The 16,291-nt window shown below is 41.5% G+C and overlaps 1 protein-coding gene across 2 annotated transcripts in view; it reads right to left on the reverse strand.

The window, feature by feature from the left end:
• The window catches only part of PGM1 (phosphoglucomutase 1), a 73,520-nt gene that overhangs the window by 37,392 nt on the left and 19,837 nt on the right, over positions 1-16,291 (reverse strand). Inside the window, exons 1-2 of one of the 2 annotated variants that reach the window (XM_066268990.1) lie at positions 6,256-6,708; positions 356-518 (exon numbers count right to left, since the gene is read on the reverse strand). In XM_066268990.1, coding sequence (XP_066125087.1) covers positions 356-518; positions 6,256-6,555 — 463 coding nt within the window. In that variant the 5' untranslated portion in view covers positions 6,556-6,708. Of the gene's footprint in view, positions 1-355; positions 519-6,255; positions 6,709-16,291 lie in introns of those variants that run through there. The other variant, XM_066268992.1, reaches the window with a different exon arrangement.

A 16,291-nucleotide genomic window follows, 5' to 3' on the forward strand; every position in this document is an offset into this window, starting at 1 on the left:
CCCTTGGTCAAGGTACATTTGAGAAAGTAGTCAATGAACAACTAAGGTGCTGCAACTATGAGTTGATGCTTCTCCTCTCTGTCTTCCTGTCTTTCTGTCCCTCTCTTCCTTCCTATCTGTCCCTGTCTCTCTCTCACTTAAAAAAAAATGAGAGAAAATATCATGTGAATGACCATTTGTGCATGGCTCCTCATGCTCAGGTACAGCAGAATGAGAAGCATTTCATTTCCGCCAAAGGGAAACAAAGAAGCCCCTTGCTAAGAACCAGAACCAGAACTCCGGCATCCTAAGCCTGATTATTGGTTTATCCTACTGAACATAATATTGACCATCCTCAAAATGACAGCTCACTCACCTCCATTGGAGATATTGAATTTGATTCCAAAATCTCCATTGGGCCCTCCAGGGTTGTGGCTGGCTGTCAGAATGATCCCACCAATGGCTTTGATCTTTCTAATGATGCAGGAGACGGCAGGGGTGGAGAGGATTCCATTCTGTCCAATAACCAAGCGACCAATCTAGAAGAAAAAATCCAGAGCACACACTTCAACATCAGTAAGTCCAGGGCTAGTGCACAGAAACACCAGTACAGCAGGCAGGTGAACAAAGAAATACCCCGTTAGACCAGGAAATGTTTTTAATGAACATTTACAATTTGGATGGTTGTTATTATTATTCTGAAGTAGAATATTATTATTGTTGGATAATATTGTTATTGAAATAGAATCATTATTTTTGAAGAACACCATTCCTTCAGATAGTTTTTTGGGATTTTACAGTTTTAGAACAGTGTATGATTTTGGGTACTGTATGTAGGACTCTGGCAAGAGAACATAAGATACTCAAAACAGAGCCTTTCCAAACCAGGTTTATAATCTGGATACACTGAAAGAATGTGAGAAAACCCACATTTCTATCTAATTCAATCATATTTTCAATCTACATTGGGAGAATATAAATTCAGCTAGTTAAAGGAATTCAAACCCAAAGAGAAGACATCTGTAAATTAAAATGTTTGGAAAAGTAAAAAGGGCAAACTTTATATGAAGAATGTTACTAAACATATCTTATAATTTATGTGTCCAGTCAAGCTTGGATTTTAATATAATGCCACATGAAGGTGTACCTGAGTCACATCCTGGGCCTAAGGTATGGAACGCTGGAAGTTACTGGTAGGTAATCTGTCCTAACTGCCCGCATGCAAGGGCTACAAGTAAGCACTTTTGTTGTGTTCTTTTTTTTTTTTTTTGTATTTTTGTATTTTTCTGAAGCTGGAAACGGGGAGAGACAGTCAGACAGACTCCCGCATGCACCCAACCGGGATCCACCTGGCACGCCCACCAGGGGGCGATGCTCTGCCCCTCCGGGGCGTCGCTCTGCCGCGACCAGAGCCACTCTAGCGCCTGGGACAGAGGCCAAGGAGCCATCCCCAGTGCCCGGGCCATCTTTGCTCCAATGGAGCCTTGGCTGCGGGAGGGGAAGAGAGAGACAGAGAGGAAGGGGGGGCGGGGGTGGAGAAGCAAATGGGAGCTTCTCCTATGTGCCCTGGCCGGGAATCGAACCCGGGTCCCCCGTACGCCAGGCCAACACTCTACCGCTGAGCCAACCGGCCAGGGCCTTTTGTTGTGTTCTTAACTCACCTTCCCACATCTCTCAAGGATGGTATCAACACAGCTCCTGAATCTTCCTTCACTAAAATGATAGTAATTTATATGTGTCTCAACATGACCCATAATGCACAGAAAGAAAGAGAGAGAGAGAGAAGAGTTTGAGCCCTCCCTCCATTCTCCCTTCTGAGAGAAGAGAGGGAGAGGAATGCTTTAAAATTTTCCCATTTGTTATTTCCTTTTGCCCCACCAGAAATAAATATAGTTGAAGAAATGACTTGATAGTAGAAGATGTGTTTCTAATGGTGAACATGCCAAGATACCTGGATCCTATGGGAAAGTTTCTCCTGAACTATTATTACCTTCACCACCCTCCCCCATCATCACCCTCCCACAGGCCAGTGCCTTACAATTCCACCCCTCTACCACCAACCACCTGTCAGGAAGCAGCTGGTTCAATTTCAGTCACCTCTTGGCTCTCATGTCTATCTCTGAACAATTTTTGTTATACTGATATTTTGGTTGTATCCTGCCTTCCTCAGGAAGTAGTAACAACCAGGCTAGGAGCTGTCAATAGGTCCTTTATAAACTAGAGAAACCCGACAATGGTGTGAGATCAAACGTAACGATTATTACTGAGCTGTAGAGTGCTTCCTACAGCCCATGACGCTTCCAATTCATTCTCACAATTGCTCCTCCTATTGTGTTGATGAAGCACCTGAGGTCAAGGGTTGTCATGATCCTGCCCCTTTGTTCATTCTTACATCCATTTAACAGCAATAATAACAATAATAACAAGCAATTATGGAACGGGGCTATGGTAGGCACTGGGATAGATGGCAAGGCAATGTTGCATGGTATCTAGTGGCAATGGCTAGGATAAGCATGGAAACTTCTGACTCAATACAGTGGGAATGGTAACATCTTACACTTCAAGCAGTTTCCAGGTGTGGTTTTGATGAGAATAAAAGCCTATGGTAGAGGAGTTCTAACATTTCAATAGGAGAGGCTTAGAGATGGCCACTTAATCAGCTGGAGTGGCTGGTGGAGTTATCTGGAAATTTTATTTCCACATCAAGCATACTGACTTTTACTTAGATTTTATATGTGTTTGGTGTGGAAGGGGAGACTGATACATGAATATTAAGCTATGCCCAAATCACCACTTAATTCCACCATTCCTATTGGTGAGATCTGCAGTCAGTAATGGTCCAAGACAGAAGGTAAGAATAAAAAAGAGATAGAAGCAAGGTAAGTCCTTAGTAGCTTCTTTCTCTTGGGCCCATGAAGAGGAAGAGCTGGCCAAAATATCCCCTTCCAGAGCAGACTCATTCATATGAATCACCCTCAGGAATATTGATCCTCCACTTGATACTGGGGAGATAGTACTCTATTATCCTCCTGCCTTTAGGAAAATCTGAAGCATTGTAACAGCTCCTGACTCAATTTCCTCTGCTTCTCTCCCAGCTGTGCGTCCGTTGCTCTATCCTGGCTGAACAGATCCTACCTCCTCAAGTTCACCTAGTTCATCTTCTAAACTATAGTTCTGCATCCCTTCTCTACTCAAAAGTCTTCCCTGTGCCATATGATCCAGAAATTCCACTTCTAGGTGTTGACACAAAACAGAGACTCAAACAAATGACTGATACACCCATGTTCATAACAGTATTATACACAATAACCAAAGGTGGAAACAACCCAAATGTTTATCAATAGACGAATGGGTAAAGAAAATGAATACAGGGAATATTATTCAGTCTTAAAAAGGAATGAAATTCTGATACATGCTACAATATGGATGAACCCTGAAAACATTATATTAAGTAAAACAAGCCAGACACAGGTATTGTATAATTCCATTTATGAAGTATCTAAAATAGGCAAATTTAAAGGCAGAAAGTAGATCAGAGGCTGCCAGGGGCTGGGGTGAAGGGATGATGGGGAGTTAGTGTTTAGTGGGGATAGAGTTTTAGACGAAATAATGAAAAAGTTCTGGAAAAGGAATAATGATGATGGCTGCAGAATATTGTAAATGTAACTAATACCACTGAATTGTGCACTTATAAGTGGTTAAAATGCTAAAGAAGAATCTTTCTCTAGCTCCCCAGTGTCTACCAACTTAGAGATAACTCCCTCAGCCTGGCACTGCAAGTCCTCAGCCAACAGCCTTTCCTGCCCTCCCCCCTCCCCTGCTGCTCCCAGCTGCAGCGCCTCGGTCATACTGCCTTGCTGGACACCTCACTGTTTGCCCACGAATTATAGTCACACATGACAGGGAGAAAACTGAAATTTTCCTTTTAATTGAAACTAGAGCTTGGTGTTTTCTCATGTTTGCCGTGCTAGTCTCAGACACAAGTTGTAGTCTCATTTCTAAACATCCTTCTAAGTTGAAAGCTCTGGGGATGTATAAGAGATCAGTATTATAAATGGGGCCCACCAATATTTTATTTTATACACTAACATTTCCTGTAACTACATATAGCTCTATGCAAACAAAATCAAAGGGAAACTTCCAACAAAGATACATTGCATTCTATAATTTAGAAATGCACCAGATAAAAGCGCAGTGAAGAGAAAAAAAAAAGAAATGACCTCCACGCAGCTCACGAGGCTAAAGAACCCTCCAAAGAACTGGCTCATGGGTGGAGTGCATATTGACAAAGGTGAGGAGGGAACGCTGACTTCTACCAAAATAGAGTATCTTCCTTTTAGATTTTCTCCCTATAGTTCTGGCCACAATTGAAGGGCTGTTAAAAGAGCCAGAATTTAGGATATGTTAAAAAAAGAAACCCTGGCCAGATAGGTCCACTGGTTAAGAGTGTCATCCTGACACACAAAGGTTGCAAGTTCAGTCCCTGGTCAGGGCACATACGGGAACAGATCGATGTTTATCTCTCTAAAACCAATAAATAAATTAAAACAAAAAAGAAGATTATCAAGCTATATAGGATTTTATAGACTTTACCAGATTAAAGTGCTTTATTGGTCCACTAAATGTTTTAAGTAATTCAGTTGGGTAGCATGACTGCTTTAAAGGCAACATCACTTTTAATAAAGAATGCCCTTGAAGAGACTTAAAAATATTGCTTGCACTGCCACAGCTCTAACAAATAGGCAGTTACCATATTTAGTCAATTATTATCACTTAAACATATAATTTAGCAAACCTTCAGACTGTAACACCGAGAAAGTCTACAGGGTCTACCCGAATTATACATTCCTACCACCTCTTCCACATCCTTCAGCTCCACACAAAAATGAAATGAAGCCAAATATATCACAGCAAAGGGGACAGTGTACCAGATGCACTCAACAATCTAGATATATGCGGAGAAATAATGTTCCATTCATTCTCTTTCAAAAGATTAAAAGCATCTTAATTATGTTCCCTTTGCAGCTCTCCTTAAAGGTGAAATTTACAGCATGTCACATATTACCTTAAAAAATGTGTATGTGTCATAATAATTTCATACTTGAGTGCTTTATCAGCAATTTTTACATGAAAGGCATTCAGATTCTGAAAGTAGGTATAAAGGGAACCTAGCATTATATAATCAATAAGATCTAAAAACATCTTAAAATTTAATTTGGTAGTGTGTGTGTGTTTTTTTAAATTTGGCTTTGCAATCACACCTGTTTGGCATATGATTAAAATAGACTGAAAATGAATGCCTAACACATTTGATGGCGATGCCAAATTTTATGATCCCAGAAACAGAATCACTTCCAGAAAGGAAACACAAAAGATTCTTAAAATGTATGAGTACTAAAAGACTGTATGCTCCAAATTATTGCTAACTATCACCTATAACACTAAAAAATATATTTTTTTGGTCTCACAGAGGAATGTGCAGAGCAAAAACAGCAATGTGCTGATGCCCGCCTTTCTATAAATCAGTGGGACTGTGCAAATTGTTAGATTATCAAGATCAGTGCTTTCTGGTGCAAGACTCCTTCTGATCTGGTTAATTCAGCCACCACAGTTTTTCATGATGCAAAGCATTAGCGCAGCCTCCTTATATAATAGTCTTACAGGAGTTATTATCTCTACCCTGCTGCGCAAAGTCACTGCACACGGCTTCTTTGTGTCCAAGGTCATTATAAGCAGGTTCCCCTGTAACAGGTCCTCTTGGAGGGCTCACACCTAACATTTTCCAAGCCCCTCCTAGTATTTCTGCATGACTACTGTGATTCATAAACAACAGCATGCCCTGGCTTTTGTTTTCTTGTTTGACAAGTGACTGCACCTCAACAAAAAAGCCATTGAAAGGAAACAAAATCCTCCTCTCTCCACTCATTAGAGCCTTCTTATGAAGGATAGAGAGCCCCCTTAAAACTATTGTAGCTAGAATGTAGATAAGACAGCTAAACTCTAGGGGTGCACTTTATATGTCTAAAAAGCAACAGATACTTGTCCAAGCAGCACAACATATAAGAAGTCAAACTTACATTCCTATATTCCAATATGACATGTAATTTCAGCAGATTTTCACAATAGCTAATCTCTGAAGTCACAATGAAACTTCACTGGATGTTAGTAGAATTGAGGTGTATATCACATACAAATCTTTGTAATTCTGTATATTTCTGCAAAGTTAAGAGGTTATGTGGAGAGTCAGAAACATAACAATACTTATCGTATACCAACCCCATTGGCGGCCGCCATCTGTGCTATTGTTTCTATTGCCGATTTATTAAAGTACCGCCCATCTCCACCAACCACCAGTGAGGATCCCTGGCGATCTTTTAGGTCTATGGAGAAGCATATACTCTGGATAAAGTTTTCCAGGTAGCATGGCTTTGCCTCAAAATAATAGGTTTTCTTCCGTAATCCACTAGTTCCTGGTTTCTGGTCATAGTAGGGAGCTGTAGCAAAAGTCAACAGAGGGAGAGGACCTTCTTCCATTTTCCTGTATTTCCCAGAAATCCATTCATCAAAATCACTCATCTTTCATTTCCACCACTTGGCTCGGTGAAGGTATCCAGAAAGCAGCCAAGCGTCCACCAAATAGTCTGTCCAACCTGAAGCTGCAACGGTGTCTGAATAACTAACAGAGGTCTTGTCTGGACAATCACTCTCAAGGAGGAAGCTGGGTTAATTCCTTGCTGTCGTCGCCCCTTGTGAAAAGTTACGGGCCACACACCCACCCACACCCACTCATGGAGCAGATCTTCAAAGTTGTTTTGATGAGGACACTTCTGCCCACAGAACCAAGCCAAACACCCTTCAATTATTTTTGCCACACGACCCGTTAGGGCGGAGATAGCTCCGAAGGGTGTTGCATGCGGCAGACTTCAGTTACAAACACCAGATGGCTGCCAGACTCCACTCCCAGAGCCCAGGCTGAGACAGAGCAAGTGCAGACCCAAGAAGCAGGTTCGTGAACGAGACACCCTGGGGCAGCTCCCTCCACTCCTGACACCCCTTAGACCAGAGCCTCTCTGGGCATTCGTCACTGAAAAGGCCATCTGAAACTAAACTTACTCCATGTCATCTAGCAAGTTAAAGGTCAATCTTAAAATGGAAGTGAAGGATCTCGGTTACCTTCGGTTTTCTTGCGTTACCGTCATTTTGATACCCAGGTGATTTTTTACTTTCAATATGCAATCCCAGTTAGAAGGGGGAAAATAATTTAACAGAACATGTTTACTCGTTGACCACCAAGGATTTCACAAAATAATATTCAGTTCTATAAGAATAGATACCTCCAAATGCCATGAATGACCAAGCTGTTGGTCATTATGGAAGAGTGGGGATAAAGATGCCCAAGTCCCTGAGAAGGTGAGCCGAGGGGCGGGGCTGAGGTGGGGGAGAGTATATTTTTCTAAGTGCATGGGGTTTGATGGAGTTATAATTTGAAAAAATAGAATGAAAAAATAAGATTAAATTTTGTGTTTTAATTTTCTCAGTTTTAAATAGACTTGACTTTTAAGAAAACAGTTTTAGTGAAGTAGTTTAAGCCCATTGCATTTGAAGAAACTAAAATGTTTTTAAAACACATCACCTGAATAAATTCGATAATTCAACCCTACTTGATCCCTGAGATTTTATTAATCTATTTAATTTAAGCGGATTTTATTAAATACCATGCATGTGTGTTCTTTGTCTGGTTCAGCAAAAATTGTTAATTAAGTTCCACTGTCAAAGATTTGATAGACTTGTTAAGGATGCTTAAAAAGTAAACCAGGACTAGTGACTCCGCATGTTTGGAGAGTGTGACATGAACTGAGGAATCAAGGTTTTCAAGTAAAAAAATGAATAACCAATTGACTAACAAAATCTGAATATTTGAATATTTTCTAGATTTTCAGTGGAGTCCAAAAGCAAGCTAGTGCTGAGAGCCAGGCTGTCATCTCTCTGGCACATGATGAGCCTGTGTTGCAGGTCTGCTCTGAGCAGGGCCAGCAGAACCCACAGCCCCCTGAGCAGAAAGGGGCTATCGGCAAGGGAGCCTGTTCTCCTTTAAATGACAAATGGGGCTGACCCTTCTGCAGGGAAGACCTTGAGACATAACATTAATATAATTCACAAGATATAGCTGTTCAGTTGAAAACCAGTTGGCTAAGAGACAATGACTTTCTAAAGCTTATTTTTGTTTCCTATTATAGTTTCTAAAACTAAAATTTTTTAGAAATTAATTTACGAAGTAAGCTTGCTTTATCCACAGTTTACATCCCCACTGGTTTCCAAGCTTCCTACAATGCACTTTTGTAATTCATATGTTTAAAGTTTGGTGCCAAGTTCCCTCTAGTTTTAGATAGGCTTGCAAATTAGGCCAGCATATGTGTCTTGACATACTTAATAGATCCAGATTCAAGACATATCAACCCAATAATCTTTTCATTGGGAATAACAGAGCAACCAACCACATAATTAGTAGTTTTCTTAATGAGATCTTGAAACTCCAGGGTAGAGTCAGGGATAGTTGGTCACAAGGGTGCTCCAACATCCCCAACCAAAGCTTCTCCTTCCACTCAGCCCAGTATGTGCTCTGCTAGTGGTCCGCTCCGTTCTGATAATGCTCCTTCTGAAGTGAGAACTAGAAGAATAATGTTTTGTTGGCTTTAACCCCCACACATTTATTTTATTTTATTTATAGTTTGTGGTTAATCGATTCCATAAAATGAGAAGTTATGAGGAACCAAGGCGTAAGTATGCAAATTCAAAATAGTCAACGCAAAACAATACATGCATAAAAGTCAGTTCATTTGCAGCCTGAGATCCAACGACAGATCTTGTTTCAAAGAATGGCCAATGCCTGGTTTTCTTTCTTGAAGATTCTGTCCACATCAGATACTAGAACACCTCAGGTTATCAGTGTGTCCCTGTGAACCAAAACTCGTTTCTAAAAATACCTTTTCCCATTGTAGCTGCTGTAAAGTACACTTTGCTACAATTAAGCCTGCTCCTGGGCCTAGTGCTAGTTTCTAACTATCTAAAAACTGACTGATATAGAAAGCCTTCCAAATGTCAATACTCTAATTCTTAAAAGATAAAAAATAATGTTTCTAAAGTAGTTATTGCAAATAGTAATGCTGATGCAATTCCAGTCTTAACTTTCCAAGTCCCTGATATGCCACCCTGGAGTTCATTTGTTTGCCTCTCCATTACAAGATTTTTAAATCTGCTTCCCCAGTTGGTCATCTTTCTATTGAAAAAGTTATTTAACACAAGTGGAAAGAGATAGCAGTGCCTGAGCATTGAGAGATGATATATGTCTGTGGAAGGAGGTCATAGGTAAACCCAGCGTTCCCCCTGGATGGTAATGTCTGTGGGCATTTTCCATCCCTGCGTATGTGCCACGTACAGCCTGGGGAAGAGTCCCATTCCTTATGGCTCGTGCACATGTCAATGAACACCCAGCAATTTAAGTGCACACCAAATCTAAGGCTCCAAGGAAAGAGTCTATACCCCAAAACAGAAGAACGTTTTCAGCAACTACATATGTCTGTGATAGGATGTGTCTATATGCAAAATCAGATCCAAAAAGACATAATCCTTGCCCTAGAAAAGCTTCTATTCTAAAAATGGGCCTGAGTCATAATTTTATGGACACTAAAGTACTCAACCCCATATAAAAATATTACCAGAAGCAGCAATGTTAGATGGACTGTGAAGTGTAGTAAAAAAAAAAAAAAAAAAAAAAAAAAAAAAAAAAAAAAAAGGAGAGGCATTAAAAACATTAAGCTTCCAAAGACGCTCAGACTAAGTGGGGCAGCTATTAAGAAACTCATTTGTCTCAGCTCCGCAGCAAAGGTTGAACTTCATCTTCAGGAACGTTACTGTCGAGCATAGCGAGCCCAATTTGGCCTAATGAATTCGCCTACATTGCCAGTACTCCTTCACAATGACACAAATTATATCTCATCCATATGGGGGATTTAAGGATTACTCCCTTCAGGCAAGGAACTCTCATACTGGTTTTGAGTTCAATCAATTTTTCAATGGCAGAGTTATGAACCCCTTTGCTCCCGGCCTCTCAAAGACCCTGGCTCCCGTGCTGATTAGCAATGATGCCTTCCTAGTACAATACAGCAGACACGGTAAACTGGCCAAGCCTGCTTTCTTTTTCTTTTCTCTTCTTTTCTTTTCTCTTCTCTTCTTTTCTCTCTCTCTCTCTCTCTCTCTCTCTTTTTCTTTTTTCTCTTTCTTGCCATCAATAAACATTTATTGGGTGGCTAACTACTATGTCCCAGGGCTCATGGGAAGGCTGGACCCTAGGACTAAGTGGGTTCACCTCTTCACACCAAGAGTTCTTCTTTAGCAAGTGGCACAGGAGTGTGCACAGAGGGTGGAACTGCTCACACTGTCTCTAGGCGCAAGCCCTGGGAAAGAAGCTGCTACCTGGGCTAAAAGCAGCAGGGATCACCAGACACCCCCCCCCCACTCTGGGGGCCTGAGCTTGTAATTGGCTGCAGGTGCCAGCCTCTGACTGCTCGGGGTGTCAGGACAGGACACACACGCTGGTAACAGTCATCATGTACACCAGTAAGCGAGCCTGTGTTAAATTCCACACCCAGGGTAGACACTGCAGAAGAACGCAAAGACCACAGGTTTAGAAGCCAGACACAGGCAGGGCTCTCAACCCTTTGACTCTAGAAAGTAGAGGAAGCACAATCTTACGCAAATTACTCAATTGAGCTGAGTCTGTAAAATGGAGATAATGCTCAAGGTTGTTCTGAGAATTGAATCAGTAAACATATATGAAAACAGGTAGTACTGTGTCTGGCCTGTAGCAAATTTTCAGTGTAGGAGAGCCCCTCACTCCCGAGTCTCAGCTTCTCCACCTCTACAGATCCAAAAAGACATTTTTGGAAAAATAACACCTGCCTCAGCTTTTGTGAAAATGACCTCGCTGAATGTCTATGAAAGCTTCTGAGAACTACAAAATGATGCAATAAAATGATAAAAAAAATTTCATTCTGAGGGAGGTGGGGATAGAAAAAAAGGAAGATGGATCTTGGGTCTTAAGAATTTCGTACAAGAGAGGAGCCATCACTGCATGGTGGCATCGGCACTGTCCCAGAGGTGTGTGTACAGTTGTGGCTCTCGAAAGGTTGCAGTGATGGGTGAAACTATAGAAATAGTTGGGTGAGATTAAAGCGCACTTAAGTTTATTTTGTAGGCATCAGAGGCTATGGAAACTTTTAAGCAGGAGCAATATAAACATATATTTTTTGGAAAGTTGAGTGGTTCTGGTGGTGCATTGAATAGCTTGGAAAAGTCGAGACTGGAAAAAGATTAGCCAAGGCTTGTATGATGCCTTCCTTGCTGTGGTGGCTCCGAAGGATCCCTTCCTCCCCAGTCAGTGGGATCCTGCCCAGAGCTGCTCCTCGTCCTACACGAGACTTGAGCTTTAAGCCCTTGGCCCAGTTGAGTTTTCTTTTGCTCCAATATGAAGACACTACCCAACATCTCTCTTTCCTCTGACCCTTTCTCCATGTCGTGTCTTCCACTCATTCCCTGTCTTCTCCATAAACTGGCCCCATGCCACCCCACAACAGTAGATTCCTGGGGCCATGTTGATTCTACAGGACCCTGATGCCAGACCGTATTCACCACGGGCAGACACCTAACCAAAGCTGAATCAGTCATATTTTCTCTCCTAGTAATCTAGAACTAAGACACAAAAGTGTACTAGTCAAATACAGTTAGTCCTTAACCTGGGAAGACAGGAAAGTCCAGGAGCTTTGGGACAGGGACAGTGGTGTCATGAGAATCTCCATTGAATTATGACTGACAGCCAGACAATACATGAGAACACAGGTGAGCTGTGCAGTATCCAACCCTTGGTCATTAGTCATCTCTAAGAGTTTTGGGCCTAACATACGGAAAGAATTGGACAAAAATTCAGAATAGAATCAGGCAGAAAACAGGTTAGATGAATCTACTTGAGAGGGTAGGGTCTGCAGATTCATGAGACCGAGAATTAGGAATGTGGTTGGATACAAGCCACTCAAGACTCCCAATTGGCACTGCCATTCTGGACTGGAGTGGTTCCATATCCAGATCTCCGGCCAACATGTACCTCAGACAGCTGACAAGGTCACCCCTCATTCAATTGGAAAGGTAATTCCTAATTGCTTGGGGTGAGAGAATAGTTTTGAAGTGGATATTTTTAAACATAGAAAGATTTAGAATTAAGTATAGGCCAGAAGAAGTAAATCAAATCCATAGTACACAGAAAAAATAAATCAAACTTATAGTATTAATATTTTTGCAATAAGTTTGGAAAAAATCTAAGTATATTTGATACTTTAAGTACATTAGAGCATATGGGATATTAGTTTAACAGATTAGGCTTGTGAATACAATTTGTAATGTGTAGCCTGAGTAACTTACGTATTTTGATTTATGATTTTAAGTTTAAGGAAGTAAGAGAATTTTATCAAAACTATAACCATTATTGGAACATTTAGGAAAACACTGAATGTACCACATATGTAAATTTAAACCATCAGATGTGTGCAGTTTGCTGTAATGTTTCAGGGAGTGGACTCTAAGGCCAGAGCGACAGGCTTGGAAGACCAGCTCCGCCAGTCACTAGCTATGTGACCTCAGACTCTTCACTTAAGCTCTCTGTGCTTTTATTGCCGCATCTAGAAAAATGACAAGAATAATAGTCCCCCCCATGTCACCTGTTGCAGTCATTGAATCAGGTAATATACAGAAAGTTCTAAAACCCGGGCTAGCATAGGATGCCCTGCCCAAGTATCTGCTGTTATCATTGTTAGATTATATGAGAACAACTTGAATACTCTCAAAGTTTTGCCTGTTATACCCAAGATCACACACACACACACACACACACACACACACACACACACCAACTGCTACTGACAAGCGTGTCAGCAGAGAGAAGATGAGGCAGCTGTGCTGGGACAGACAGACAAGGGGACAGAGGACTTGCCTGGGCCACTCCCACTTCGGGCTCTGGTGATGCCCCTGCGCCCTCCGCTCTTGGCTTTCAAGAGACACGCCTCTAGCATTACAATACCGCCCCTTGGTGACTCGGCGCAGTCTGACTGGGTTTCTGTCACTGTCAGTGACAGTGTGTTGGGCGGGGCTGGTTCCCATCTGCCATCTCCAAGGCAGGCCCCACTGCTGCTGTCCCACCCAGGGAAGAGGAGAAGAAAAGACCTGCTCCCTTCACCTCTGAGCAACCTCAGGAAACAGCAAAAGACTGGCAAGACTACACTTCACTAGTTGGTTGACAATTACTTAATTCTTGGGGCCCCCATTTTCTCATCTTTGAAATGGGGATTGGAAATAGTACCTACTTAGACTCATGGGAGTGACTATTTCACAACACAAATATCAAGTCATTATATTGTACACCTAAAACTAATAAAATGACATATGTGAATTATACTCCAGTTTTTTTTAAATTACATCTCTTAAAGAGATTTAAAAAAATAAAATAGTACTGACTGCATAGGTTTGTTGTGTAAAAATACAATGAGTTGTCAGCCCTGGCCAGTTGGCTTAGTGGCAGAGTGTTAGCCTGGCATGTGGAAGTCCCAGATTCGACTCCCAGGCAGGGCACACAGGAGAAGTGACCATCTGCTTCTTCACTCCTCCCCCTCTCCTTTCTCTCTCTCTCTCTTTCTTCCCCTCCTGCAGCTAAGGCTCCACTGAAGCAAAGTTGGCCGGGTGCTGAGGATGGCTCCATGGCCTCCGCCTCAGGTGCTAGAATGGCTCCAGCTGCAATGGAGCAAAGGCCCCAGATGGGCAGAGCATCACCTTCTGGTGGGCTTGCTGGGTGGATCTCAGTCGGGCTCATGCGGGAGTCTGTCTTTCTACCTCCCTGCTTCTCACTTAAGAAAAACACAAAAAATAAAAATAAAAAAGATACAGTGAGTTATCAAATGTTAAGGAGCTCATACTGGCTAGTTCTAGTGCTCTGTGAGCCCTACATAAGTGTTAGCTTTTATTACTGCCCTGAATCAACCCGAAAATATGTAGTTGCGTTTCACACCTATTTGTGGGTGCATGCATTTTAATAGGGTTAGGGAATGATTTTTGAAGAAAATGAGAAATTACAGTAAACTATAAAGAAGGTATGAGGCCAGAAGAATTACAAGGGCCAGATGGCTTAGAGCTGTACAGAATCCCAGGTTCAAAAAGACTCCTGAAGCCTATTTTGAAGTTAAAAACAAAACAGCTGCCTCAGAGTATGTGCATCCTTTAGCGTCCGTCAATCTGTTGTCCATCTGTTTATCCATCCATGTACCAGCAGTTATTGCTTATACTGAGTTACTGCACTCAATTCACCGGGCACTGTGCCCCACGGGAAGCCAACAGACTCAAGCTGTCAAGAAACGTTTGATCTAAAAGGAAAGATAGGCAAACCCACAAATCATTCATTTAAAAATGGAGTAAAAAGTACTAACCTGTGAGCTTGCAAGAGACCTATGAGTGCTCAGAGGGAAGAGAGAAGTTATGGAAGGTTTCTCCCATCTCCACAAATGCCATTCTGGTTTTGTGTGGTTAAATCTAAAACTAGTTTCATTAATTTGTGGTTACACAACAAACCTACACAGTAGGTACTATTTTCTTTTTTTTTTTTTTTTTTTTTTTTTTAACTCTCTTTAAGAGATGCATTTAAAAAAACAACCTGGGTTCTAATTCACATACTGTATATCATTCTATTAGGGCTTAGTAATCCGTTTTATACATAATGCACATATAAGGAGGAGGACTGTTTTATTAGAAACTACCAGTATTCAACCATTTTGACCTATAAAAACAGCAGTTTATATGTTCATATAAAATTCGTATACATATATCTTTCATCTTATTTCCTTTTTGGAACATCCTGAAGAAAATTTTCATTTAAATCCTTTCAGAAGATTCATTTGGAGCTAAGAGAATATTTTCCCTCTTCTGGCTACTATCAGGAATTTAAAATCCCCTGGTAAAAACAGGTCTAGCTAAAGAATCATTTTATTTTCAAATCATTCATGGTTATATGTTTCCCTCTTGTGGTAGAAAAAGGAAAAACAAGCAAATGTTCGCACAGCCTCACAAGGGGGCGCACTAACTGGCTCCAGCGGGAATTGAATCCTAAGGGCCCCATTCACCTGGAATACAATGCAAATCGTGCTCCTTGGAGTTTTGTGGCAGAAGGTGGTTGGTCCTCTATCAATTTCAGAGGTACAGACAACAGAATGGTGCTTACCAGAGGGAAATGGGGTCGAGGTGGTCAAATATATATGGTGACAGAAGTAGACTAGACTTCAAGTGGTGAACACACAATATAGATGCCATATTATAAAGTTGTACACCTGAAATTTATATAATGTTATAAACCCAATGTTACTTCAATCAATTTAATAAAATTAAAATAATAAGTAAAAGCCTCAGCATACTTGATAGAGTTTTAATGTGTTCCTGGACAAATAGTACTGTGACCTAGTCCTTATAAATAGCTCTTTTAAGTTTGCTAAGCTAAATCTCCAATACTCTTCCTGCCATTGGGGTCATAAGATCATCCTCAGAAATGGGTCTCAGGTTGACCTGTGCATAAAAGAGAGCCTCAGGGGTTAGGGACCTGTGTGGCGATAACTCATCCCTGGCTGCCTCCCCACACTCCCCGCTTCCTGCAGGGCAGGCGCTCAGACAGTTCTGTTTTAAAGTCTAGGTCTGTGGGCTTTCTTTCCACAATGGTCTCTTTGTTTTTGCCTGTGCTGCTCCCTCTGCGTAAAATGTCTCCACTTCTTCCCGGCTTCCTTTTCATTATCCTTCAGCACTTGCCTCGAATGCATCTCCCCTGAAAGCTTCCCCTGACCACCTCTCTGTGCGTCTCTCCCTAGGGCTCCCAATGACACTGAAGGAGACACTTGTCACACTATATTGTAATGCTCATTGGACATTGTGCCCTGCTGTGGATGCCCCAAACGCACAGTGCAAATATAGAGCAATGAGAAAATGCTCAATAAATGTTTGACAGATGGAAAGCACCCTTTCAAATATCATTCAGGTGAAGTTGTTGGAGCAAGCAGATCCAAGCAACTATTTACTAGAAACACTCCCTAAAACCCTCATGGCCAGACTTGGAATGCAAACGCCTGATGCTCTGACTAGTACTTAACTTACTCAGCTCAAGTTCTGCTTATTTGGGGGCTGGCTGCTGTGTTGTTTTGAAGTGAGACAACTGCGCATCAGGCTGATAACATATTAC

This window comes from Saccopteryx bilineata, chromosome 3 (assembly GCF_036850765.1).
Source record: "Saccopteryx bilineata isolate mSacBil1 chromosome 3, mSacBil1_pri_phased_curated, whole genome shotgun sequence".
Classification (NCBI taxonomy): Eukaryota; Metazoa; Chordata; class Mammalia; order Chiroptera; family Emballonuridae; genus Saccopteryx; species Saccopteryx bilineata.